The sequence below is a fragment of the Heptranchias perlo genome, unplaced genomic scaffold, assembly GCF_035084215.1.
Source record: "Heptranchias perlo isolate sHepPer1 unplaced genomic scaffold, sHepPer1.hap1 HAP1_SCAFFOLD_718, whole genome shotgun sequence".
Lineage (NCBI taxonomy): Eukaryota > Metazoa > Chordata > Chondrichthyes > Hexanchiformes > Hexanchidae > Heptranchias > Heptranchias perlo.
In genome coordinates this window covers 1-27,500 of record NW_027139748.1, presented here as the reverse complement: position 1 = coordinate 27,500, position 27,500 = coordinate 1, and the positions used below count along the sequence as shown (strand labels likewise).

The following is a 27,500-nucleotide window of genomic DNA, read 5'->3' as shown; positions in this document are numbered from 1 at the left end:
ACTCGCTCTCTCTCTCTCTCTGTCTCTCTACCTCCCTCTCTCGCTCTCTGTCTCTCTCCCTCTGTCTCTCTCTGTATCTCTCTCACTCTCTGTATCTCTCTCTCTCTCCCTTTGTCTCTCTGTCTCTCTCTGTCTCTCACTCACACTCTCTCTCTCACTCTCTCTCTCAAACCCTCTCACACTCCCTCTCTCTCTCTCTCACTCCCTCTCTTACTCAGTACCCCTCTCCCTCTCTCTCACTCACAATCCATCTGGGTCTCCCTCCCTCTCTCACTCTCTCTCCCTCACAATCTGTCAATCATTCTCTCTCTCTCTCTCTACCCTCTGAATCAGAAGGTCATCAGTTCCTGTCCAAGTCCAGAGACTCGAGCCCCATAATCCAGGCCCACACTCCCCGGTGCCAGTACTGAGGGAGTGCCGCACTGTCGGAGGTAGATGGATATACTCTAGGACTCGAGCCCCATAATCCAGGCCCACACTCCCCCGGTCCCAGTACTGAGGGAGTGCTGCACTGTCGGAGGTAGATGGATATACTCTAGGACTCGAGCCCCATAATCCAGGCCCACACTCCCCGGTGCCAGTACTGAGGGAGTGCCGCACTGTCGGAGGGAGATGGATATACTCTAGGACTCGAGCCCCATAATCCAGGCCCACACTCCCCCGGTCCCAGTACTGAGGGAGTGCTGCACTGTCGGAGGTAGATGGATATACTCCAGGACTCGAGCCCCATAATCCAGGCCCACACTCCCCGGTGCCAGTACTGAGGGAGTGCTGCACTGTCAGAGGGAGATGGATATACTCTAGGACTCGAGCCCCATAATCCAGGCCCACACTCCCCCGGGGCCAGTACTGAGGGAGTGCTGCACTGTCGGAGGTGCCGTCTTTCGGATGAGACGTTAAACCGAGGGCCCCGTCTGCCCCTCTCGGGTGGGTGTAAAAGATCCCACGGCCACTATTGGAAGAGCAGAGGGGGAGTTCTCCCCGGGGTCCTGGGGCCGATATTTATCCCTCGACCAACATCACTAAAAAAACAGATACCAAACCCGTGCTGTACCTGCCATGGGAGTGTTTGACGGGACAGTGTAGAGGGAGCTTTACTCTGTATCTAACCCTGTACCTGCCCTGGGAGTGTTTGACGGGACAGTGTAGAGGGAGCTTTACTCTGTATCTAACCCTGTACCTGCCCTGGGAGTGTTTGATGGGACAGTGTAGAGGGAGCTTTACTCTGTATCTAACCCTGTACCTGCCCTGGGAGTGTTTGATGGGACAGTGTAGAGGGAGCTTTACTCTGTATCTAACCCTGTACCTGTCCCTGGGAGTGTTTGATGGGACAGTGTAGAGGGAGCTTTACTCTGTATCTAACCCTGTACCTGCCCTGGGAGTGTTTGATGGGACAGTGTAGAGGGAGCTTTACTCTGTATCTAACCCTGTACCTGCCCTGGGAGTGTTTGATGGGACAGTGTAGAGGGAGCTTTACTCTGTATCTAACCCTGTACCTGCCCTGGGAGTGTTTGATGGGACAGTGTAGAGGGAGCTTTACTCTGTATCTAACCCTGTACCTGTCCCTGGGAGTGTTTGATGGGACAGTGTAGAGGGAGCTTTACTCTGTATCTAACCGTGTACCTGCCCTGGGAGTGTTTGATGGGACAGTGTAGAGGGAGCTTTACTCTGTATCTAACCCTGTACCTGCCCTGGGAGTGTTTGATGGGACAGTGTAGAGGGAGCTTTACTCTGTATATAACCCTGTACCTGCCCTGGGAGTGTTTGATGGGACAGTGTAGAGGGAGCTTTACTCTGTATCTAACCCTGTACCTGCCCTGGGAGTGTTTGATGGGACAGTGTAGAGGGAGCTTTACTCTGTATCTCACCCTGTACCTGCCCTGGGAGTGTTTGATGGGACAGTGTAGAGGGAGCTTTACTCTGTATCTAACCCTGCACCTGCCCTGGGTGTGTTTGATGGGACAGTGTAGAGGGAGCTTTACTCTGTATCTAACCCTGTACCTGCCCTGGGAGTGTTTGATGGGACAGTGTAGAGGGAGCTTTACTCTGTATCTAACCCTGTACCTGCCCTGGGAGTGTTTGATGGGACAGTGTAGAGGGAGCTTTACTCTGTATCTAACCCTGTACCTGTCCCTGGGAGTGTTTGATGGGACAGTGTAGAGGGAGCTTTACTCTGTATCTAACCCTGTACCTGCCCTGGGAGTGTTTGATGGGACGGTGTCGAGGGAGCTTTACTCTGTATCTAACCCTGTACCTGCCCTGGGAGTGTTTGATGGGACAGTGTAGAGGGAGCTTTACTCTGTATCTAACCCTGTACCTGCCCCTGGAAGTGTTTGATGGGACAGTGTAGAGGGAGCTTTACTCTGTATCTAACCCTGTACCTGCCCTGGGAGTGTTTGATGCGACAGTGTAGAGGGAGCTTTACTCTGTATCTAACCCTGTACCTGCCCTGGGAGTGTTTGATGGGACAGTGTAGAGGGAGCTTTACTCTGTATCTAACCCTGTACCTGCCCTGGGAGTGTTTGATGGGACAGTGTAGAGGGAGCTTTACTCTGTATCTAACCCTGTTCCTGCCCTGGGTGTGTTTGATGGGACAGTGTAGAGGGAGCTTTACTCTGTATCTAACCCTGTACCTGTCCCTGGGAGTGTTTGATGGGACAGTGTAGAGGGAGCTTTACTCTGTATCTAACCCTGTACCTGCCCTGGGAGTGTTTGATGGGACGGTGTCGAGGGAGCTTTACTCTGTATCTAACCCTGTACCTGCCCTGGGAGTGTTTGATGGGACAGTGTAGAGGGAGCTTTACTCTGTATCTAACCCTATACCTGCCCCTGGGAGTGTTTGATGGGACAGTGTAGAGGGAGCTTTACTCTGTATCTAACCCTGCACCTGCCCTGGGTGTGTTTGATGGGACAGTGTAGAGGGAGCTTTACTCTGTATCTAACCCTGTACCTGCCCTGGGAGTGTTTGATGGGACAGTGTAGAGGGAGCTTTACTCTGTATCTAACCCTGTACCTGCCCTGGGAGTGTTTGATGGGACAGTGTAGAGGGAGCTTTACTCTGTATCTAACCCTGTACCTGCCCTGGGAGTGTTTGATGGGACAGTGTAGAGGGAGCTTTACTCTGTATCTAACCCTGTACCTGCCCTGGGAGTGTTTGATGGGACAGTGTAGAGGGAGCTTTACTCTGTATCTAACCCTGTACCTGCCCTGGGAGTGTTTGATGGGACAGTGTAGAGGGAGCTTTACTCTGTATGTAACCCTGTACCTGCCCTGGGAGTGTTTGATGGGACAGTGTAGAGGGAGCTTTACTCTGTATCTAACCCTGTACCTGCCCTGGGAGTGTTTGATGGGACAGTGTAGAGGGAGCTTTACTCTGTATCTCACCCTGTACCTGCCCTGGGAGTGTTTGATGGGACAGTGTAGAGGGAGCTTTACTCTGTATCTAACCCTGTACCTGCCCTGGGTGTGTTTGATGGGACAGTGTAGAGGGAGCTTTACTCTGTATCTAACCCTGTACCTGTCCCTGGGAGTGTTTGATGGGACAGTGTAGAGGGAGCTTTACTCTGTATCTAACCCTGTACCTGCCCTGGGAGTGTTTGATGGGACGGTGTCGAGGGAGCTTTACTCTGTATCTAACCCTGTACCTGCCCTGGGAGTGTTTGATGGGACAGTGTAGAGGGAGCTTTACTCTGTATCTAACCCTGTACCTGCCCCTGGGAGTGTTTGATGGGACAGTGTAGAGTGAGCTTTACTCTGTATCTAACCCTGTACCTGCCCTGGGAGTGTTTGATGCGACAGTGTAGAGGGAGCTTTACTCTGTATCTAACCCTGTACCTGCCCTGGGAGTGTTTGATGGGACAGTGTAGAGGGAGCTTTACTCTGTATCTAACCCTGTACCTGCCCTGGGAGTGTTTGATGGGACAGTGTAGAGGGAGCTTTACTCTGTATCTAACCCTGTACCTGCCCTGGGAGTGTTTGATGGGACAGTGTAGAGGGAGCTTTACTCTGTATCTAACCCTGTACCTGCCCTGGGAGTGTTTGATGGGACAGTGTAGAGGGAGCTTTACTCTGTATCTAACCCTGTACCTGCCCTGGGTGTGTTTGATGGGACAGTGTAGAGGGAGCTTTACTCTGTATCTAACCCTGTACCTGTCCCTGGGAGTGTTTGATGGGACAGTGTAGAGGGAGCTTTACTCTGTATCTAACCCTGTACCTGCCCTGGGAGTGTTTGATGGGACAGTGTAGAGGGAGCTTTACTCTGTATCTAACCCTGTACCTGCCCTGGGAGTGTTTGATGGGACAGTGTAGAGGGAGCTTTACTCTGTATCTAACCCTGTACCTGCCCTGGGAGTGTTTGATGGGACGGTGTCGAGGGAGCTTTACTCTGTATCTAACCCTGTACCTGCCCTGGGAGTGTTTGATGGGACAGTGTAGAGGGAGCTTTACTCTGTATCTAACCCTGTACCTGCCCCTGGGAGTGTTTGATGGGACAGTGTAGAGGGAGCTTTACTCTGTATCTAACCCTGTACCTGCCCTGGGAGTGTTTGATGGGACAGTGTAGAGGGAGCTTTACTCTGTATCTAACCCTGTACCTGCCCTGGGAGTGTTTGATGGGACAGTGTAGAGGGAGCTTTACTCTGTATCTAACCCTGTACCTGCCCTGGGAGTGTTTGATGGGACAGTGTAGAGGGAGCTTTACTCTGTATCTAACCCTGCACCTGCCCTGGGAGTGTTTGATGGGACAGTGTAGAGGGAGCTTTACTCTGTATCTAACCCTGTACCTGCCCTGGGAGTGTTTGATGGGACAGTGTAGAGGGAGCTTTACTCTGTATCTAACCCTGTACCTGCCCTGGGAGTGTTTGATGGGACAGTGTAGAGGGAGCTTTACTCTGTATGTAACCCTGTACCTGCCCTGGGAGTGTTTGATGGGACAGTGTAGAGGGAGCTTTACTCTGTATCTAACCCTGTACCTGCCCTGGGAGTGTTTGATGAGACAGTGTAGAGGGAGCTTTACTCTGTATCTAACCCTGTACCTGCCCTGGGAGTGTTTGATGGGACAGTGTAGAGGGAGCTTTACTCTGCATCTAACCCTGTACCTGCCCTGGGAGTGTTTGATGGGACAGTGTAGAGGGAGCTTTACTCTGTATCTAACCCTGTACCTGCCCTGGGAGTGTTTGATGGGACAGTGTAGAGGGAGCTTTACTCTGTATCTAACCCTGTACCTGCCCTGGGAGTGTTTGATGGGACAGTGTAGAGGGAGCTTTACTCTGTATCTAACCCTGTACCTGCCCTGGGAGTGTTTGATGGGACAGTGTAGAGGGAGCTTTACTTTGTATCTAACCCTGCACCTGCCCTGGGAGTGTTTGATGGGACAGTGTAGAGGGAGCTTTGCTCTGTATCTAACCCTGTACCTGCCCTGGGAGTGTTTGATGGGACAGTGTAGAGGGAGCTTTACTCTGTATCTAACCCTGCACCTGCCCTGGGAGTGTTTGATGGGACAGTGTAGAGGGAGCTTTACTCTGTATCTAACCCTGTACCTGCCCTGGGAGTGTTTGATGGGACAGTGTAGAGGGAGCTTTACTCTGTATCTAACCCTGTACCTGCCCTGGGAGTGTTTGATGGGACAGTGTAGAGGGAGCTTTACTCTGTATCTAACCCTGTACCTGCCCTGGGAGTGTTTGATGGGACAGTGTAGAGGGAGCTTTACTCTGTATCTGACCCTGTACCTGCCCTGGGAGTGTTTGATGGGACAGTGTAGAGGGAGCTTTACTCTGTATCTAACCCTGTACCTGCCCTGGGAGTGTTTGATGGGACAGTGTAGAGGGAGCTTTACTCTGTATCTAACCCTGTACCTACCCTGGGAGTGTTTGATGAGACTGTGTAGAGGGAGCTTTACTCTCCATCTAACCCTGTACCTGCCCTGGGAGTGTTTGATGGGACAGTGTAGAGGGAGCTTTACTCTGTATCTAACCCTGCACCTGCCCTGGGAGTGTTTGATGGGACAGTGTAGAGGGAGCTTTACTCTGTATCTAACCCTGTACCTACCCTGGGAGTGTTTGATGAGACAGTGTAGAGGGAGCTTTACTCTGTATCTAACCCTGTACCTACCCTGGGAGTGTTTGATGGGTCAGTGTAGAGGGAGCTTTACTCTGTATCTAACCCTGTACCTGCCCTGGGAGTGTTTGATGGGACAGTGTAGAGGGAGCTTTACAATGTATCTAACCCTGTACCTGCCCTGGGAGTGTTTGATGGGACAGTGTAGAGGAAGCTTTACTCTGTATCTAACCCTGTACCTGCCCTGGGAGTGTTTGATGGGACAGTGTAGAGGGAGCTTTACTCTGTATCTAACCCTGTACCTGCCCTGGGAGTGTTTGATGGGACAGTGTAGAGGGAGCTTTACTTTGTATCTAACCCTGTACCTGCCCTGGGAGTTTTTGATGGGACAGTGTAGAGGGAGCTTTACTCTGTATCTAACCCTGTACCTGCCCTGGGAGTGTTTGATGGGACAGTGTAGAGGGAGCTTTACTCTGTATCTAACCCTGTACCTGCCCTGGGAGTGTTTGATGGGACAGTGTAGAGGGAGCTTTACTCTGTATCTAACCCTGTACCTGCCCTGGGAGTGTTTGATGGGACAGTGTAGAGGGAGCTTTACTATGTATCTAACCCTGTACCTACCCTGGGAGTGTTTGATGAGACAGTGTAGAGGGAGCTTTACTCTGTATCTAACCCTGTACCTGCCCTGGGAGTGTTTGATGGGACGTTGTCGAGGGAGCTTTACTCTGTATCTAACCCTGTACCTGCCCTGGGAGTGTTTGATGGGACAGTGTAGAGGGAGCTTTACTCTGTATCTAACCCTGCACCTGCCCCTGGGAGTGTTTGATGGGACAGTGTAGAGGGAGCTTTACTCTGTATCTAACCCTGTACCTGCCCTGGGAGTGTTTGATGGGACAGTGTAGAGGGAGCTTTACTCTGTATCTAACCCTGTACCTGCCCTGGGAGTGTTTGATGGGACAGTGTAGAGGGAGCTTTACTCTGTATCTAACCCTGTACCTGCCCTGGGAGTGTTTGATGGGACAGTGTAGAGGGAGCTTTACTCTGTATCTAACCCTGTACCTGCCCTGGGAGTGTTTGATGGGACAGTGTAGAGGGAGCTTTACTCTGTATCTAACCCTGTACCTGCCCTGGGAGTGTTTGATGGGACAGTGTAGAGGGAGCTTTACTCTGTATCTAACCCTGTACCTGCCCTGGGAGTGTTTGATGGGACAGTGTAGAGGTAGCTTTACTCTGTATGTAACCCTGTACCTGCCCTGGGAGTGTTTGATGGGACAGTGTAGAGGGAGCTTTACTCTGTATCTAACCCTGTACCTGCCCTGGGAGTGTTTGATGAGACAGTGTAGAGGGAGCTTTACTCTGTATCTAACCCTGTACCTGCCCTGGGAGTGTTTGATGGGACAGTGTAGAGGGAGCTTTACTCTGCATCTAACCCTGTCCCTGCCCTGGGAGTGTTTGATGGGACAGTGTAGAGGGAGCTTTACTCTGTATCTAACCCTGTACCTGCCCTGGGAGTGTTTGATGGGACAGTGTAGAGGGAGCTTTACTCTGTATCTAACCCTGTACCTGCCCTGGGAGTGTTTGATGGGACAGTGTAGAGGGAGCTTTACTCTGTATCTAACCCTGTACCTGCCCTGGGAGTGTTTGATGGGACAGTGTAGAGGGAGCTTTACTCTGTATCTAACCCTGTACCTGCCCTGGGAGTGTTTGATGGGACAGTGTAGAGGGAGCTTTACTCTGTATCTAACCCTGTACCTGCCCTGGGAGTGTTTGATGGGACAGTGTAGAGGGAGCTTTACTCTGTATCTAACCCTGTACCTGCCCTGGGAGTGTTTGATGGGACAGTGTAGAGGGAGCTTTACTCTGTATCTAACCCTGTACCTGCCCTGGGAGTGTTTGATGGGACAGTGTAGAGGGAGCTTTGCTCTGTATCTAACCCTGTACCTACCCTGGGAGTGATTGATGAGACAGTGTAGAGGGAGCTTGACTCTCTATCTAACCCTGTACCTGCCCTGGGAGTGTTTGATGGGACAGTGTAGAGGGAGCTTTACTCTGTATCTAACCCTGTACCTGCCCTGGGAGTGTTTGATGGGACAGTGTAGAGGGAGCTTTACTCTGTATCTAACCCTGTACCTACCCTGGGAGTGTTTGATGAGACAGTGTAGAGGGAGCTTTACTCTGTATCTAACCCTGTACCTACCCTGGGAGTGTTTGATGGGACAGTGTAGAGGGAGCTTTACTCTGTATCTAACCCTGTACCTGCCCTGGGAGTGTTTGATGGGACAGTGTAGAGGGAGCTTTACTCTGTATCTAACCCTGTACCTGCCCTGGGAGTGTTTGATGGGACAGTGTAGAGGGAGCTTTACTCTGTATCTAACCCTGTACCTGCCCTGGGAGTGTTTGATGGGACAGTGCAGAGGGAGCTTTACTCTGTATCTAACCCTGTACCTGCCCTGGGAGTGTTTGATGGGACAGTGTGGAGGGAGCTTTACTTTGTATCTAACCCTGTACCTGCCCTGGGAGTGTTTGATGGGACAGTGTAGAGGGAGCTTTACTCTGTATCTAACCCTGTACCTGCCCTGGGAGTGTTTGATGGGACAGTGTAGAGGGAGCTTTACTCTGTATCTAACCCTGTACCTGCCCTGGGAGTGTTTGATGGGACAGTGTAGAGGGAGCTTTACTCTGTATCTAACACTGTACCTGCCCTGGGAGTGTTTGATGGGACAGTGTAGAGGGAGCTTTACTATGTATCTAACCCTGTACCTACCCTGGGAGTGTTTGATGAGACAGTGTCGAGGGAGCTTTACTCTCTATCCAACCCTGTACCTGCCCTGGGAGTGTTTGATGGGACAGTGTAGAGGGAGCTTTAATCTGTATGTAACCCTGTACCTGCCCTGGGAGTGTTTGATGGGACAGTGTAGAGGGAGCTTTACTCTGTATCTAACCCTGTACCTTCCCTGGGAGTGTTTGATGAGATAGTGTAGAGGGAGCTTTACTCTGTATCTAACCCTGTACCTACCCTGGGAGTGTTTGATGGGACAGTGTAGAGGGAGCTTTACTCTGTATCTAACCCTGTGCCTGCCCTGGGAGTGTTTGATGGGACAGTGTAGAGGGAGCTTTACTCTGTATCTAACCCTGTACCTACCCTGGGAGTGTTTGATGAGACATTGTAGAGGGAGCTTTACTCTGTATCTAACCCTGTACCTACCCTGGGAGTGTTTGATGGGACAGTGTAGAGGGAGCTTTACTCTGTATATAACCCTGTACCTGCCCTGGGAGTGTTTGATGGGACAGTGTAGAGGGAGCTTTACTCTGTATCTAACCCTGTACCTGCCCTGGGAGTGTTTGATGAGACAGTGTAGAGGGAGCTTTACTCTGTATCTAACCCTGTACCTGCCCTGGGAGTGTTTGATGGGACAGTGTAGAGGGAGCTTTACTCTGTATCTAACCCTGTACCTGCCCTGGGAGTGTTTGATGGGACAGTGTAGAGGGAGCTTTACTCTGTATCTAACCCTGTACCTGTCCTGGGAGTGTTTGATGGGACAGTGTAGAGGGAGCTTTACTCTGTATCTAACCCTGTACCTGCCCTGGGAGTGTTTGATGGGACAGTGTAGAGGGAGCTTTACTCTGTATGTAACCCTGTACCTGCCCTGGGAGTGTTTGATGGGACAGTGTAGAGGGAGCTTTACTCTGTATCTAACCCTGTACCTGCCCTGGGAGTGTTTGATGAGACAGTGTAGAGGGAGCTTTACTCTGTATCTAACCCTGTACCTGCCCTTGGAGTGTTTGATGGGACAGTGTAGAGGGAGCTTTACTCTGTATCTAACCCTGTACCTGCCCTGGGAGTGTTTGATGGGACAGTGTAGAGGGAGCTTTACTCTGTATCTAACCCTGTACCTGCCCTGGGAGTGTTTGATGGGACAGTGTAGAGGGAGCTTTACTCTGTATCTAACCCTGTACCTGCCCTGGGAGTGTTTGATGGGACAGTGTAGAGGGAGCTTTACTCTGTATCTAACCCTGTACCTGCCCTGGGAGTGTTTGATGGGACAGTGTAGAGGGAGCTTTACTTTGTATCTAACCCTGTACCTGCCCTGGGAGTGTTTGATGGGACAGTGTAGAGGGAGCTTTACTCTGTATATAACCCTGTACCTGCCCTGGGAGTGTTTGATGGGACAGTGTAGAGGGAGCTTTACTCTGTATCTAACCCTGTACCTGCCCTGGGAGTGTTTGATGAGACAGTGTAGAGGGAGCTTTACTCTGTATCTAACCCTGTACCTGCCCTGGGAGTGTTTGATGGGACAGTGTAGAGGGAGCTTTACTCTGTATCTAACCCTGTACCTGCCCTGGGAGTGTTTGATGGGACAGTGTAGAGGGAGCTTTACTCTGTATCTAACCCTGTACCTGTCCTGGGAGTGTTTGATGGGACAGTGTAGAGGGAGCTTTACTCTGTATCTAACCCTGCACCTGCCCTGGGAGTGTTTGATGGGACAGTGTAGAGGGAGCTTTACTCTGTATCTAACCCTGTACCTGCCCTGGGAGTGTTTGATGGGACAGTGTAGAGGGAGCTTTACTCTGTATCTAACCCTGTACCTGCCCTGGGAGTGTTTGATGAGACAGTGTAGAGGGAGCTTTACTCTGTATCTAACCCTGTACCTGCCCTTGGAGTGTTTGATGGGACAGTGTAGAGGGAGCTTTACTCTGTATCTAACCCTGTACCTGCCCTGGGAGTGTTTGATGGGACAGTGTAGAGGGAGCTTTACTCTGTATCTAACCCTGTACCTGCCCTGGGAGTGTTTGATGGGACAGTGTAGAGGGAGCTTTACTCTGTATCTAACCCTGTACCTGCCCTGGGAGTGTTTGATGGGACAGTGTAGAGGGAGCTTTACTCTGTATCTAACCCTGTACCTGCCCTGGGAGTGTTTGATGGGACAGTGTAGAGGGAGCTTTACTTTGTATCTAACCCTGTACCTGCCCTGGGAGTGTTTGATGGGACAGTGTAGAGGGAGCTTTACTCTGTATCTAACCCTGTACCTGCCCTGGGAGTGTTTGATGGGACAGTGTAGAGGGAGCTTTACTCTGTATCTAACCCTGTACCTGCCCTGGGAGTGTTTGATGGGACAGTGTAGAGGGAGCTTTACTCTGTATCTAACCCTGTACCTGCCCTGGGAGTGTTTGATGGGACAGTGTAGAGGGAGCTTTACTCTGTATCTAACCCTGTACCTGCCCTGGGAGTGTTTGATGGGACAGTGTAGAGGGAGCTTTACTCTGTATCTAACCCTGTACCTACCCTGGGAGTGTTTGATGAGACAGTGTAGAGGGAGCTTTACTCTCTATCTAACCCTGTACCTGCCCTGGGAGTGTTTGATGGGACAGTGTAGAGGGAGCTTTACTCTGTATCTAACCCTGTACCTGCCCTGGGAGTGTTTGATGGGACAGTGTAGAGGGAGCTTTACTCTGTATCTAACCCTGTACCTACCCTGGGAGTGTTTGATGAGACAGTGTAGAGGGAGCTTTACTCTGTATCTAACCCTGTACCTACCCTGGGAGTGTTTGATGGGACAGTGTAGAGGGAGCTTTACTCTGTATCTAACCCTGTACCTGCCCTGGGAGTGTTTGATGGGACAGTGTAGAGGGAGCTTTACTCTGTATCTAACCCTGTACCTGCCCTGGGAGTGTTTGATGGGACAGTGTAGAGGAAGCTTTACTCTGTATCTAACCCTGTACCTGCCCTGGGAGTGTTTGATGGGACAGTGTAGAGGGAGCTTTACTCTGTATCTAAACCTGTACCTGCCCTGGGAGTGTTTGATGGGACAGTGTAGAGGGAGCTTTACTTTGTATCTAACCCTGTACCTGCCCTGGGAGTGTTTGATGGGACAGTGTAGAGGGAGCTTTACTCTGTATCTAACCCTGTACCTGCCCTGGGAGTGTTTGATGGGACAGTGTAGAGGGAGCTTTACTCTGTATCTAACCCTGTACCTGCCCTGGGAGTGTTTGATGGGACAGTGTAGAGGGAGCTTTACTCTGTATCTAACCCTGTACCTGCCCTGGGAGTGTTTGATGGGACAGTGTAGAGGGAGCTTTACTATGTATCTAACCCTGTACCTACCCTGGGAGTGATTGATGAGACAGTGTAGAGGGAGCTTTACTCTCTATCTAACCCTGTACCTGCCCTGGGAGTGTTTGATGGGACAGTGTAGAGGGAGCTTTACTCTCTATCTAACCCTGTACCTGCCCTGGGAGTGTTTGATGGGACAGTGTAGAGGGAGCTTTACTCTGTATCTAACCCTGTACCTGTCCTGGGAGTGTTTGATGGGACAGTGTAGAGGGAGCTTTACTCTGTATCTAACCCGTGCTGTGCCTGCCCTGGGAGTGTTTGATGGGACAGTGTCGAGGGAGCTTTACTCTGTATCTAACCCTGTACCTGCCCTGGGAGTGTTTGATGGGACAGTGTAGAGGGAGCTTTACTCTGTATCTAACCCTGTACCTGCCCTGGGAGTGTTTGATGGGACAGTGTAGAGGGAGCTTTACTCTGTATCTAACCCTGTACCTGCCCTGGGAGTGTTTGATGGGACAGTGTAGAGGGAGCTTTACTCTGTATCTAACCCTGTACCTGCCCTGGGAGTGTTTGATGGGACAGTGTAGAGGGAGCTTTACTCTGTATCTAACCCTGTACCTGCCCTGGGAGTGTTTGATGGGACAGTGTAGAGGGAGCTTTACTCTGTATCTAACCCTGTACCGACCCTGGGAGTGTTTGATGAGACAGTGTAGAGGGAGCTTTACTCTCTATCTAACCCTGTACCTGCCCTGGGAGTGTTTGATGGGACAGTGTAGAGGGAGCTTTACTCTGTATCTAACCCTGTACCTGCCCTGGGAGTGTTTGATGGGACAGTGTAGAGGGAGCTTTACTCTGTATCTAACCCTGTACCTACCCTGGGAGTGTTTGATGAGACAGTGCAGAGGGAGCTTTACTCTGTATCTAACCCTGTACCTACCCTGGGAGTGTTTGATGGGACAGTGTAGAGGGAGCTTTACTCTGTATCTAACCCTGTACCTGCCCTGGGAGTGTTTGATGGGACAGTGTAGAGGGAGCTTTACTCTGTATCTAACCCTGTACCTGCCCTGGGAGTGTTTGATGGGACAGTGTAGAGGGAGCTTTACTCTGTGTCTAACCCTGTACCTGCCCTGGGAGTGTTTGATGCGACAGTGTAGAGGGAGCTTTACTCTGTATCTAACCCTGTACCTGCCCTGGGAGTGTTTGATGGGACAGTGTAGAGGGAGCTTTACTTTGTATCTAACCCTGTACCTGCCCTGGGAGTGTTTGATGGGACAGTGTAGAGGGAGCTTTACTCTGTATCTAACCCTGTACCTGCCCTGGGAGTGTTTGATGGGACAGTGTAGAGGGAGCTTTACTCTGTATCTAACCCTGTACCTGCCCTGGGAGTGTTTGATGGGACAGTGTAGAGGGAGCTTTACTCTGTATCTAACCCTGTACCTGCCCTGGGAGTGTTTGATGGGACAGTGTAGAGGGAGCTTTACTCTGTATCTAACCCTGTACCTGTCCTGGGAGTGTTTGATGGGACAGTGTAGAGGGAGCTTTACTCTGTATCTAACCCGTGCTGTACCTGCCCTGGGAGTGTTTGATGGGACAGTGTCGAGGGAGCTTTACTCTGTATCTAACCCTGTACCTGCCCTGGGAGTGTTTGATGGGACAGTGTAGAGGGAGCTTTACTCTGTATCTAACCCTGTACCTGCCCTGGGAGTGTTTGATGGGACAGTGTAGAGGGAGCTTTACTCTGTATCTAACCCTGTACCTGCCCTGGGAGTGTTTGATGGGACAGTGTAGAGGGAGCTTTACTCTGTATCTAACCCTGTACCTGCCCTGGGAGTGTTTGATGGGACAGTGTAGAGGGAGCTTTACTCTGTATCTAACCCTGTACCTGCCCTGGGAGTGTTTGATGGGACAGTGTAGAGGGAGCTTTACTATGTATCTAACCCTGTACCTACCCTGGGAGTGTTTGATGAGACAGTGTAGAGGGAGCTTTACTCTCTATCTAACCCTGTACCTGCCCTGGGAGTGTTTGATGGGACAGTGTAGAGGGAGCTTTACTCTGTATGTAATCCTGTACCTGCCCTGGGAGTGTTTGATGGGACAGTGTAGAGGGAGCTTTACTCTGTATCTAACCCTGTACCTTCCCTGGGAGTGTTTGACGGGACAGTGTCGAGGGAGCTTTACTCTGTATCTAACCCTGTACCTACCCTGGGAGTGTTTGATGGGACAGTGTAGAGGGAGCTTTACTCTGTATCTAACCCTGTGCCTGCCCTGGGAGTGTTTAATGGGACAGTGTAGAGGGAGCTTTACTCTGTATCTAACCCTGTACCTACCCTGGGAGTGTTTGATGAGACAGTGTAGAGGGAGCTTTACTCTGTATCTAACCCTGTACCTACCCTGGGAGTGTTTGATGGGACAGTGTAGAGGGAGCTTTACTCTGTATCTAACCCTGTACCTGCCCTGGGAGTGTTTGATGGGACAGTGTAGAGGGAGCTTTACTCTGTATGTAACCCTGTACCTGCCCTGGGAGTGTTTGATGGGACAGTGTAGAGGGAGCTTTACTCTGTATCTAACCCTGTACCTTCCCTGGGAGTGTTTGACGGGACAGTGTAGAGGGAGCTTTACTCTGTATCTAACCCTGCACCTGCCCTGGGAGTGTTTGATGGGACAGTGTAGAGGGAGCTTTACTCTGTATCTAACCCTGTACCTGTCCTGGGAGTGTTTGATGGGACAGTGTAGAGGGAGCTTTACTCTGTATCTAACCCGTGCTGTGCCTGCCCTGGGAGTGTTTGATGGGACAGTGTCGAGGGAGCATTACTCTGTATCTAACCCTGTACCTGCCCTGGGAGTGTTTGATGGGACAGTGTAGAGGGAGCTTTACTCTGTATCTAACCCTGTACCTGCCCTGGGAGTGTTTGATGGGACAGTGTAGAGGGAGCTTTACTCTGTATCTAACCCTGTACCTGCCCTGGGAGTGTTTGATGGGACAGTGTAGAGGGAGCTTTACTCTGTATCTAACCCTGTACCTGCCCTGGGAGTGTTTGATGGGACAGTGTAGAGGGAGCTTTACTCTGTATCTAACCCTGTACCTGCCCTGGGAGTGTTTGATGGGACAGTGTAGAGGGAGCTTTACTCTGTATCTAACCCTGTACCGACCCTGGGAGTGTTTGATGAGACAGTGTAGAGGGAGCTTTACTCTCTATCTAACCCTGTACCTGCCCTGGGAGTGTTTGATGGGACAGTGTAGAGGGAGCTTTACTCTGTATCTAACCCTGTACCTGCCCTGGGAGTGTTTGATGGGACAGTGTAGAGGGAGCTTTACTCTGTATCTAACCCTGTACCTACCCTGGGAGTGTTTGATGAGACAGTGCAGAGGGAGCTTTACTCTGTATCTAACCCTGTACCTACCCTGGGAGTGTTTGATGGGACAGTGTAGAGGGAGCTTTACTCTGTATCTAACCCTGTACCTGCCCTGGGAGTGTTTGATGGGACAGTGTAGAGGGAGCTTTACTCTGTATCTAACCCTGTACCTGCCCTGGGAGTGTTTGATGGGACAGTGTAGAGGGAGCTTTACTCTGTGTCTAACCCTGTACCTGCCCTGGGAGTGTTTGATGCGACAGTGTAGAGGGAGCTTTACTCTGTATCTAACCCTGTACCTGCCCTGGGAGTGTTTGATGGGACAGTGTAGAGGGAGCTTTACTTTGTATCTAACCCTGTACCTGCCCTGGGAGTGTTTGATGGGACAGTGTAGAGGGAGCTTTACTCTGTATCTAACCCTGTACCTGCCCTGGGAGTGTTTGATGGGACAGTGTAGAGGGAGCTTTACTCTGTATCTAACCCTGTACCTGCCCTGGGAGTGTTTGATGGGACAGTGTAGAGGGAGCTTTACTCTGTATCTAACCCTGTACCTGCACTGGGAGTGTTTGATGGGACAGTGTAGAGGGAGCTTTACTCTGTATCTAACCCTGTACCTGTCCTGGGAGTGTTTGATGGGACAGTGTAGAGGGAGCTTTACTCTGTATCTAACCCGTGCTGTACCTGCCCTGGGAGTGTTTGATGGGACAGTGTCGAGGGAGCTTTACTCTGTATCTAACCCTGTACCTGCCCTGGGAGTGTTTGATGGGACAGTGTAGAGGGAGCTTTACTCTGTATCTAACCCTGTACCTGCCCTGGGAGTGTTTGATGGGACAGTGTAGAGGGAGCTTTACTCTGTATCTAACCCTGTACCTGCCCTGGGAGTGTTTGATGGGACAGTGTAGAGGGAGCTTTACTCTGTATCTAACCCTGTACCTGCCCTGGGAGTGTTTGATGGGACAGTGTAGAGGGAGCTTTACTCTGTATCTAACCCTGTACCTGCCCTGGGAGTGTTTGATGGGACAGTGTAGAGGGAGCTTTACTATGTATCTAACCCTGTACCTACCCTGGGAGTGTTTGATGAGACAGTGTAGAGGGAGCTTTACTCTCTATCTAACCCTGTACCTGCCCTGGGAGTGTTTGATGGGACAGTGTAGAGGGAGCTTTACTCTGTATGTAATCCTGTACCTGCCCTGGGAGTGTTTGATGGGACAGTGTAGAGGGAGCTTTACTCTGTATCTAACCCTGTACCTTCCCTGGGAGTGTTTGACGGGACAGTGTAGAGGGAGCTTTACTCTGTATCTAACCCTGTACCTACCCTGGGAGTGTTTGATGGGACAGTGTAGAGGGAGCTTTACTCTGTATCTAACCCTGTGCCTGCCCTGGGAGTGTTTGATGGGACAGTGTAGAGGGAGCTTTACTCTGTATCTAACCCTGTACCTACCCTGGGAGTGTTTGATGAGACAGTGTAGAGGGAGCTTTACTCTGTATCTAACCCTGTACCTACCCTGGGAGTGTTTGATGGGACAGTGTAGAGGGAGCTTTACTCTGTATCTAACCCTGTACCTGCCCTGGGAGTGTTTGATGAGACAGTGTAGAGGGAGCTTTACTCTGTATCTAACCCTGTACCTGCCCTGGGAGTGTTTGATGGGACAGTGTAGAGGGAGCTTTACTCTGTATCTAACCCTGTACCTGCCCTGGGAGTGTTTGATGGGACAGTGTAGAGGGAGCTTTACTCTGTATCTAACCCTGTACCTGTCCTGGGAGTGTTTGATGGGACAGTGTAGAGGGAGCTTTACTCTGTATCTAACCCGTGCTGTACCTGCCCTGGGAGTGTTTGATGGGACAGTGTCGAGGGAGCTTTACTCTGTATCTAACCCTGTACCTGCCCTGGGAGTGTTTGATGGGACAGTGTAGAGGGAGCTTTACTCTGTATCTAACCCTGTACCTGCCCTGGGAGTGTTTGATGGGACAGTGTAGAGGGAGCTTTACTCTGTATCTAACCCTGTACCTGCCCTGGGAGTGTTTGATGGGACAGTGTAGAGGGAGCTTTACTCTGTATCTAACCTGTGCTGTACCTGCCCTGGGAGTGTTTGACGGGACAGTGTAGAGGGAGCTTTACTCTGTATCTAACCCTGTACCTGCCCTGGGAGTGTTTGATGGGACACTGTAGAGGGAGCTTTACTCTGTATCTAACCCTGTACCTACCCTGGGAGTGTTTGATGAGACAGTGTAGAGGGAGCTTTACTCTGTATCTAACCCTGTACCTACCCTGGGAGTGTTTGATGGGACAGTGTAGAGGGAGCTTTACTCTGTATCTAACCCTGTACCTGCCCTGGGAGTGTTTGATGGGACAGTGTAGAGGGAGCTTTACTCTGTATCTAACCCTGTACCTACCCTGGGAGTGTTTGATGAGACAGTGTAGAGGGAGCTTTACTCTGTATCTAACCCTGTACCTGCCCTGGGAGTGTTTGATGGGACAGTGTAGAGGGAGCTTTACTCTGTATCTAACCCTGTACCTGCCCTGGGAGTGTTTGATGGGACAGTGTAGAGGGAGCTTTACTCTGTATCTAACCCTGTACCTGCCCTGGGAGTGTTTGATGGGACAGTGTAGAGGGAGCTTTACTCTGTATCTAACCTGTGCTGTACCTGCCCTGGGAGTGTTTGACGGGACAGTGTAGAGGGAGCTTTACTCTGTATCTAACCCTGTACCTGCCCTGGGAGTGTTTGATGGGACACTGTAGAGGGAGCTTTACTCTGTATCTAACCCTGTACCTACCCTGGGAGTGTTTGATGAGACAGTGTAGAGGGAGCTTTACTCTGTATCTAACCCTGTACCTACCCTGGGAGTGTTTGATGGGACAGTGTAGAGGGAGCTTTACTCTGTATCTAACCCTGTACCTGCCCTGGGAGTGTTTGATGGGACAGTGTAGAGGGAGCTTTACTCTGTATCTAACCCTGTACCTACCCTGGGAGTGTTTGATGAGACAGTGTAGAGGGAGCTTTACTCTCTATCTAACCCTGTACCTGCCCTGGGAGTGTTTGATGGGACAGTGTAGAGGGAGCTTTACTCTGTATCTAACCCTGTACCTGCCCTGGGAGTGTTTGATGGGACAGTGTAGAGGGAGCTTTACTCTGTATCTAACCCTGTACCTACCCTGGGAGTGTTTGATGAGACAGTGTAGAGGGAGCTTTACTCTGTATCTAACCCTGTACCTACCCTGGGAGTGTTTGATGGGACAGTGTAGAGGGAGCTTTACTCTGTATCTAACCCTGTACCTGCCCTGGGAGTGTTTGATGGGACAGTGTAGAGGGAGCTTTACTCTGTATCTAACCCTGTACCTGCCCTGGGAGTGTTTGATGGGACAGTGTCGAGGGAGCTTTACTCTGTATCTAACCCTGTACCTGCCCTGGGAGTGTTTGATGGGACAGTGTAGAGGGAGCTTTACTTTGTATCTAACCCTGTACCTGCCCTGGGAGTGTTTGATGGGACAGTGTAGAGGGAGCTTTACTCTGTATCTAACCCTGTACCTGCCCTGGGAGTGTTTGATGGGACAGTGTAGAGGGAGCTTTACTCTGTATCTAACCCTGTACCTGCCCTGGGAGTGTTTGATGGGACAGTGTAGAGGGAGCTTTACTCTGTATCTAACCCTGTACCTGCCCTGGGAGTGTTTGATGGGACAGTGTAGAGGGAGCTTTACTATGTATCTAACCCTGTACCTACCCTGGGAGTGTTTGATGAGACAGTGTAGAGGGAGCTTTACTCTCTATCTAACCCTGTACCTGCCCTGGGAGTGTTTGATGGGACAGTGTAGAGGGAGCTTTACTCTGTATGTAACCCTGTACCTGCCCTGGGAGTGTTTGATGGGACAGTGTAGAGGGAGCTTTACTCTGTATCTAACCCTGTACCTTCCCTGGGAGTGTTTGATGAGACAGTGTAGAGGGAGCTTTACTCTGTATCTAACCCTGTACCTACCCTGGGAGTGTTTGATGGGACAGTGTAGAGGGAGCTTTACTCTGTATCTAACCCTGTGCCTGCCCTGGGAGTGTTTGATGGGACAGTGTAGAGGGAGCTTTACTCTGTATCTAACCCTGTACCTACCCTGGGAGTGTTTGATGAGACAGTGTAGAGGGAGCTTTACTCTGTATCTAACCCTGTACCTACCCTGGGAGTGTTTGATGGGACAGTGTAGAGGGAGCTTTACACTGTATCTAACCCTGTACCTGCCCTGGGAGTGTTTGATGAGACAGTGTAGAGGGAGCTTTACTCTGTATCTAACCCTGTACCTGCCCTGGGAGTGTTTGATGGGACAGTGTAGAGGGAGCTTTACTCTGTATCTAACCCTGTACCTGCCCTGGGAGTGTTTGATGGGACAGTGTAGAGGGAGCTTTACTCTGTATCTAACCCTGTACCTGTCCTGGGAGTGTTTGATGGGACAGTGCAGAGGGAGCTTTACTCTGTATCTAACCCGTGCTGTACCTGCCCTGGGAGTGTTTGATGGGACAGTGTCGAGGGAGCTTTACTCTGTATCTAACCCTGTACCTGCCCTGGGAGTGTTTGATGGGACAGTGTAGAGGGAGCTTTACTCTGTATCTAACCCTGTACCTGCCCTGGGAGTGTTTGATGGGACAGTGTAGAGTGAGCTTTACTCTGTATCTAACCCTGTACCTGCCCTGGGAGTGTTTGATGGGACAGTGTAGAGGGAGCTTTACTCTGTATCTAACCTGTGCTGTACCTGCCCTGGGAGTGTTTGACGGGACAGTGTAGAGGGAGCTTTACTCTGTATCTAACCCTGTACCTGCCCTGGGAGTGTTTGATGGGACACTGTAGAGGGAGCTTTACTCTGTATCTAACCCTGTACCTACCCTGGGAGTATTTGATGAGACAGTGTAGAGGGAGCTTTACTCTGTATCTAACCCTGTCCCTACCCTGGGAGTGTTTGATGGGACAGTGTAGAGGGAGCTTTACTCTGTATCTAACCCTGTACCTGCCCTGGGAGTGTTTGATGGGACAGTGTAGAGGGAGCTTTACTCTGTATCTAACCCTGTACCTGCCCTGGGAGTGTTTGATGAGACAGTGTAGAGGGAGCTTTACTCTGTATCTAACCCTGTACCTGCCCTGGGAGTGTTTGATGGGACAGTGTAGAGGGAGCTTTACTCTGTATCTAACCCTGTACCTGCCCTGGGAGTGTTTGATGGGACAGTGTCGAGGGAGCTTTACTCTGTATCTAACCCTGTACCTGCCCTGGGAGTGTTTGATGAGACAGTGTAAAGGGAGCTTTACTCTGTATCTAACCCTGTACCTGCCCTGGGAGTGTTTGATGGGACAGTGTAGAGGGAGCTTTACTCTGTATCTAACCCTGTACCTGCCCTGGGAGTGTTTGATGGGACAGTGTCGAGGGAGCTTTACTCTGTATCTAACCCTGTACCTGCCCTGGGAGTGTTTGATGGGACAGTGTAGAGGGAGCTTTACTCTGTATCTAACCCTGTACTTGCCCTGGGAGTGTTTGATGGGACAGTGTAGAGGGAGCTTTACTCTGTATCTAACCTGTGCTGTACCTGCCCTGGGAGTGTTTGACGGGACAGTGTAGAGGGAGCTTTACTCTGTATCTAACCCTGTACCTGCCCTGGGAGTGTTTGATGGGACACTGTAGAGGGAGCTTTACTCTGTATCTAACCCTGTACCTGACCCTGGGAGTGTTTGATGGGACAGTGTAGAGGGAGCTTTACTCTGTATCTAACCCTGTACCTGCCCTGGGAGTGTTTGATGGGACAGTGTAGAGGGAGCTTTACTCTGTATCTAACCCTGTACCTGCCCTGGGAGTGTTTGATGGGACAGTGTAGAGGGAGCTTTACTCTGTATCTAACCCTGTACCTGCCCTGGGAGTGTTTGATGGGACAGTGTAGAGGGAGCTTTACTCTGTATCTAACCCTGTACCTGCCCTGGGAGTGTTTGATGGGACAGTGTAGAGGGAGCTTTACTCTGTATCTAACCCTGTACCTGCCCTGGGAGTGTTTGATGGGACAGTGTAGAGGGAGCTTTACTCTGTATCTAACCTGTGCTGTACCTGCCCTGGGAGTGTTTGACGGGACAGTGTAGAGGGAGCTTTACTCTGTATCTAACCCTGTACCTGCCCTGGGAGTGTTTGATGGGACACTGTAGAGGGAGCTTTACTCTGTATCTAACCCTGTACCTGACCCTGGGAGTGTTTGATGGGACAGTGTAGAGGGAGCTTTACTCTGTATCTAACCCTGTACCTGACCCTGGGAGTGTTTGACGGGACAGTGTAGAGGGAGCTTTACTCTGTATCTAACCCTGTACCTGCCCTGGGAGTGTTTGATGGGACAGTGTCGAGGGAGCTTTACTCTGTATCTAACCCTGTACCTGACCCTGGGAGTGTTTGACAGGACAGTGTAGAGGGAGCTTTACTCTGTATCTAACCCTGTACCTGCCCTGGGAGTGTTTGATGGGACAGTGTAGAGGGAGCTTTACTCTGTATCTAACCCTGTACCTGACCCTGGGAGTGTTTGACGGGACAGTGTAGAGTGAGCTTCACTCTGCGAGACAGTAGCTGGTGAATTTGATGCCTGTTGTGTGTGTCTCTCTCTCTCTCTCTTTCTCTCTCTCTCTCCTTGTCTCGGGCAGGTGGGGAAGTGGGATCAGGGCAGCCTGACCCTGAAGTACCCAGTCTGGTCTCGCTATGGGAAATTCCTCCAGCCTGTCGACGATGACCAGCACCTCACTGTGGTGACCCTCCAAGAACGTCCCTTCGTCATCGTCGAGAACATTGATAAGGCCACTGGATCCTGTATCCGGGACTCCGTCCCCTGTCGAAAACAGCTGAACCGGACTGAGAGGTAACACAAGGAAAGACGAGGAATTGGAGCAGGAGTGGGCCATTCGGCCCCCTCGAGCCTGCTCCGCCATTCAATCAGATCATGGCTGATCTTCAAACCTCAACTCCACTTTCCCGCCCGATCCCTCGATTCCCCTCAAGTCCAAAAATCCATCGATCTCAGTCTTGAATATCCTCAATGACTGGGCGTCCACAGCCCTCTGGGGTAGAGAATTCCAAAGATTCACCACCCTCTGAGTGAAGAAATTCCTCCTCATCTCAGTCTTGAATGGCCGACCCCTCATCCTGAGACTATGCCCCCTCTTTCTTGCCTCTCCAGCCAGGAGGAAACAGCCTCTCAGCCTCTACCCTGTCAAGCCCCCTCAGAATCTTATCTGTTTCGATGAGATCACCTCTCATTCTTCTAAACTCCAGAGAGTAGAGGCCCATTCTACTCAACCTCTCCTCATAGGACAACCCTCTCATCCCAGGGATCGAGGAAGGTCCTCCTTATCATCCCTCGACACCATCAACTCCCCATTGATACCCCGCCTTTAAACGAGGGGGCATAGTCTCAGGATAAGGGGTCGGCCATTCAGGACTGAGATGAGGAGGAATTTCTTCACTCAGAGGGTTGTGAATCTTTGGAATTCTCTCCCCCAGAGGGCTGTGGATGCTCAGTCGTTGAGGATATTCAAGGCTGAGATCGATGGATTTTCGGACTCTCGGGGGAATCGAGGGATATGGGGATCGGGCGGGAAAGTGGAGTTGAGGTCGAAGATCAGCCATGATCTGATTGGATGGCGGAGCAGGCTCGAGGGGCCGAATGGCCCACTCCTGCTCCTATTTCTTATGATCTTATGTCACAAAAAACGTCCTCAGATCCAAATTTCAACACCAAGCCAATAAGGAGATGTTAGGACAGGTTTTGGACATGAAGGTTGGGCTTCAGGGTGTTTCTTGATGGAGGAGAAAGAGACGGAAAGGTTTCGGGAGCGTCTCTTCTCTCTTTCCAAGGTACCTACACGACCGAGATTCTCCCCATCTCCTCAGGGTCTCTCCCCATCTCCTCAGGGTCTCTCCCCATCTCCTCTGGTCTCTCCCCATCTCCCCGGGGTCTCTCTCCATCTCCTCAGGGTCTCTCCCCATCTCCTCAGGGGCTCTCTCCCCATCTCCTCAGGGGCTCTCTCCCCATCTCCGCAGGGGGTCTCTCCCCATCTCCTCAGGGGTTCTCTCCCCATCTCCTCAGGGTCTCTCCCCATCTTCCCAGGGTCTCTCCCCATCTCCTCAGGGTCTCTCCCCATCTCCTCTGGTCTCTCCCCATCTCCTCAGGGTCTCTCTCCATCTCCCCAGGGCCTCTCCCAATCTCCCCAGGGTCTCTCCCCATCTCCTGACGTCTCTCCCCATCACCTCGTCTCCCCATCTCCTCAGGGTCTCTCCCCATCTCCTCAGGGTCTCTCCCCATCTCCTCAGGATCTCTCCCCATCTCCTCAGGATCACTTCCCATCTCCTCTGGTCTCTCCCCATCTCCCCGGGGTATCTGCCCATCTCCTCAGGGTCTCTCCCCAACTCCTCAGGATCTCTCCCCATCTCCTCAGGGTCTCTCCCCATCTCCTCAGGATCGCTCCTCGTCTCCTCTGGTCTCTCCCCATCTCCTCAGGATCACTCCCCATCTCTTCAGGGGCTCTCTCCCCATCTCTTGAGGTCTCTCCCCATCTCCTGAGGTCTCTCCCCATCTCCCCGGGGCTCTCCCCATCGCCTCTGGTCTCTCCCCATCTCCTCAGGGTCTCTCCCCATCTCCTCTGGTCTCTCCCCATCTCCTCTGGTCTCTCCCCATCTCCTCAGGGCCTCTCCCCATCGCGTCTGGTCTCTCCCCATCTCCTCAGGGTCTCTCCATCTCCTGAGGTCTCTCCCCATCACCTCAGGATCTCTCCCCATCTCCTCTGGTCTCTCCCCATCTCCTCAGAGTCTCTCCCCATCTCCTCAGGGTCTCTCCCCATTTCCTCAGGGTCTCTCCCCATCTCCTCAGGATCTCTCCTCGTCTCCTCTGGTCTCTCCCCATCTCCTCAGGATCTCTCCTCATCTCCTCTGGTCTCTCCCCATCTCCCCAGGGTCTCTCCCCGTCTCCTCTGGTCTCTCCCCATCTCCTCAGGATCTCTCCCCGTCTCCTCTGGTCTCTCCCTATCTCCTCAGGATCTCTCCCCGTCTCCTCTGGTCTCTCCCCATCCCCTCAGGTTCTCGCAGCTATGCAAGGAGATATTAAGCTTGGTCAAAGATGTAAGTTTTAAAGAGCATATTAAAGGGAGAGAGGGGGAGAGGTTTAGGGAGGGAATTCCAGAGCTCAGGGCCCAGGCAGCTGAAGGCACGGCCGCCAATGGTGGAGCGATGGGAATCGGGGATACGCAAGAGGCCAGAATTGGAGGAGTGCAGAGATCTCGGAGGGTCGTAGGGGCTGGAGGAGGTTACAGAGATAGGGAGGGGGGACGAGGGTCATGGAGGGATTTGAACAGGAGGATGAGAATTGTAGGGGCTGGAGGAGGTTACAGAGATAGGGAGGGGGGGCGAGGGTCATGGAGGGATTTGAACAGGAAGATGAGAATTGTAGGGGCTGGAGGAGGTTACAGAGATAGGGAGGGGGGTGAGGGCCATGGAGGGATTTGAAGAGGAGGATGAGAATTGTAGGGGCTGGAGGAGGTTACAGAGATAGGGAGGGGGGCGAGGGCCATGGAGGGATTTGAAGAGGAGGATGAGAATTGTAGGGGCTGGAGGAGGTTACAGAGATAGGGAGGGGGGGCGAGGGCCATGGAGGGATTTGAACAGGAGGATGAGAATTGTAGGGGCTGGAGGAGGTTACAGAGATAGGGAGGGGGGGCGAGGGCCATGGAGGGATTTGATCAGGAGGATGAGAATTGTAAATTGGAACAGGAACCATGATGATTACCTCACACTGCTGCTCTGTCTTCAGATCAATGTACTCAAACGATTCGAGATATATTTAACGATCAGACATATTACTGTCTCGAACTTTTCAGAATCTGTTGTTAAGGAGAATGTGACTTTATCTTATCTCTATCCTCGAGAAAAGAGAAGACTGAGGGGTGACCTGATCGAGGTGTTTAAGATTATGAAAGGGTTCAATAGGGTAGACGTAGAGAAGATATTTCCACTTGTGGGGGGAGACCAGAACTAGGGGCCATAAATATAAGATAGTCAGTAATAAATCCAATCGGGGAATTCAGGAGAAACTTCTTTCCCCAGAGAGTGGTGAGAATGTGGAACTCGCTCCCACAAGGAGTAGTTGAGGCGGACAGTGGAGATGGATGCAGAAAATAATCAATAAGGCTAATGGAACGCTGGTCTTTATATCTCGAGGACTGGAGTACAAGGGGGCAGAAGTTATTCTGCAGCTATACAAAACCCTGGTTAGACCGCACCTGGAGCACTGTGAGCAGTTCTGGGCATCACACCTTCGGAAGGACATATTGGCCTTGGAGGGAGTGCAGCGTAGGTTTACTAGAATGTTACCCGGACTTCAAGGGGTTAAGTTACGAGGAGAGATTACACAAATTGGGGGTTGTATTCTCTGGAGTTTCGAAGGTTAAGGGGTGATCTGATCGAAGTTTATAAGATATTAAGGGGAACGGATAGGGTGGATAGAGAGAAACTATTTCCGCTGGTTGGGGATTCTAGGAGTAGGGGGCACAGTCTAAAAATTAGAGCCAGACCTTTCAGGAGTGAGATTAGAAAACATTTCTACACACAAAGGGTGGTAGAAGTTTGGGACTCTCTTCCGCAAACGGCAATTGAGACTAGCTCAATTGCTAAATTTAAATCTGAGATAGATAGCTTTTTGGCAACCAAAGGTATTAAGGGATATGGGCCAAAGGCAGGTATATGGAGTCAGATCACAGATCAGCCCATGATCTTATCGAATGGCGGAGCAGGCACGAGGGGCTGAATGGCCTCCTCCTGTTCCTATGGATTTAAGGGGAAGCTGGATAAACACATGAGGGAGAAAGGAATAGAAGGATAGGGGGAGATGGTGCAGGGAGGGAGGGAGGCTCGTGTGGAGCATAAACACCGGATAGACCTGTCGGGCCGAACGGCCTGTTTCTGTGCTGTCGGCTCGATGTAAACTCGATGTAATTCTCCTTCTCCTGTGTGCTCTCTCCCCCCCCCCCTCCGTCTGGCCGAGGCAGCGAGGCCCCAGACGGGAAGACTTTCGTTAAAAAGTGTTGCAAAGGATTCTGCATCGATATCCTGAAGAGGCTTTCGAAGATCATCGGCTTCTCCTACGACCTCTATCTCGTGACCAACGGCAAGCACGGGAAAAAGATCCAGGGCATCTGGAACGGTCTCATCGGAGAGGTAAACACCATTCCCGGCCTCTCACCACCCACCCCCCTCCTCTCCGGGCGACCTGGGAGGGGAGGTTGAGTAGAATGGGCCTAGACTTGGTCAGGAGGCATCCAAAATTCATGAAGGGTCCAGACAGAGTAGACGGAGAGAAGCTGCTCCCATTGGCGAAGGGTCAAGAACCAGAGGACACAGATTTAAGGTGATTGGCAAAAGAACCAAAGGTGACATGAGGAGAAACTTTTTTACCCAGCGAGCGGTTAGGATCTGGAATGCACTGCCCGAGGGATGGTGGAGGCAGATTCAATCATGGCCTTCAACAGGGAACTGGATAAGGACTCGAAAGAAAAAGATTTGCAGGGCGCGGGAGTGGGACTAACTGGATTGCTCTTGCACAGAGCCGGCACGGACTCGATGGGCCAAATGGCCTCCTTCTGTGCTGTAACCTTTCTGTGATTATTGCAAGGGGGTTGGAGTGCAAGAGTAAGGAAGCCTTGCTGCAACTGTCCAGGGCTTTGGTGAGACCTCACCTGGAGGACTGTGTACAGTTTTGGTCTCCTTATCTAAGGAAGGATAGACTTGCCTTAGAGGCAGTGCAACAAAGGTTCACTAATTGATTCCTGGGATGAGAGGGTTGTCCCATGAGGAGAGGTTGAGTAGAATGGGCCTCGACTCTCTGGAGTTTGGAAGAATGAGAGGAGATCTCTTTAAACATATCAGATTCTGAGGGGGGCTTGACAGGGTAGATGCTGAGAGGCTGTTTCCCCCTTGGCTGGAGAGTCCAGAACGAGGGGCACAGTCTCAGGATAAGGGATCGGCCATCCAAGACTGAGATGAGGAGGAATTTCTTCACA

At 51.3% G+C, this 27,500-nt stretch overlaps 1 protein-coding gene across 1 annotated transcript in view; it reads left to right on the top strand.

Annotated features, from left to right (window-relative positions):
- Window positions 1–26,658, top strand: part of LOC137318725 (glutamate receptor ionotropic, NMDA 2D-like) — a gene marked incomplete at both ends in the record, with an annotated part of 95,220 nt that extends 68,562 nt beyond the window's left edge. Inside the window, 2 exons of the mRNA XM_067981394.1 lie at window positions 22,101–22,312; window positions 26,490–26,658. Of these exons, the coding sequence (XP_067837495.1) occupies window positions 22,101–22,312; window positions 26,490–26,658 (381 nt within the window). The remainder of the gene's footprint in view (window positions 1–22,100; window positions 22,313–26,489) is intronic.
- Window positions 26,659–27,500: the final 842 nt, after the last annotated feature.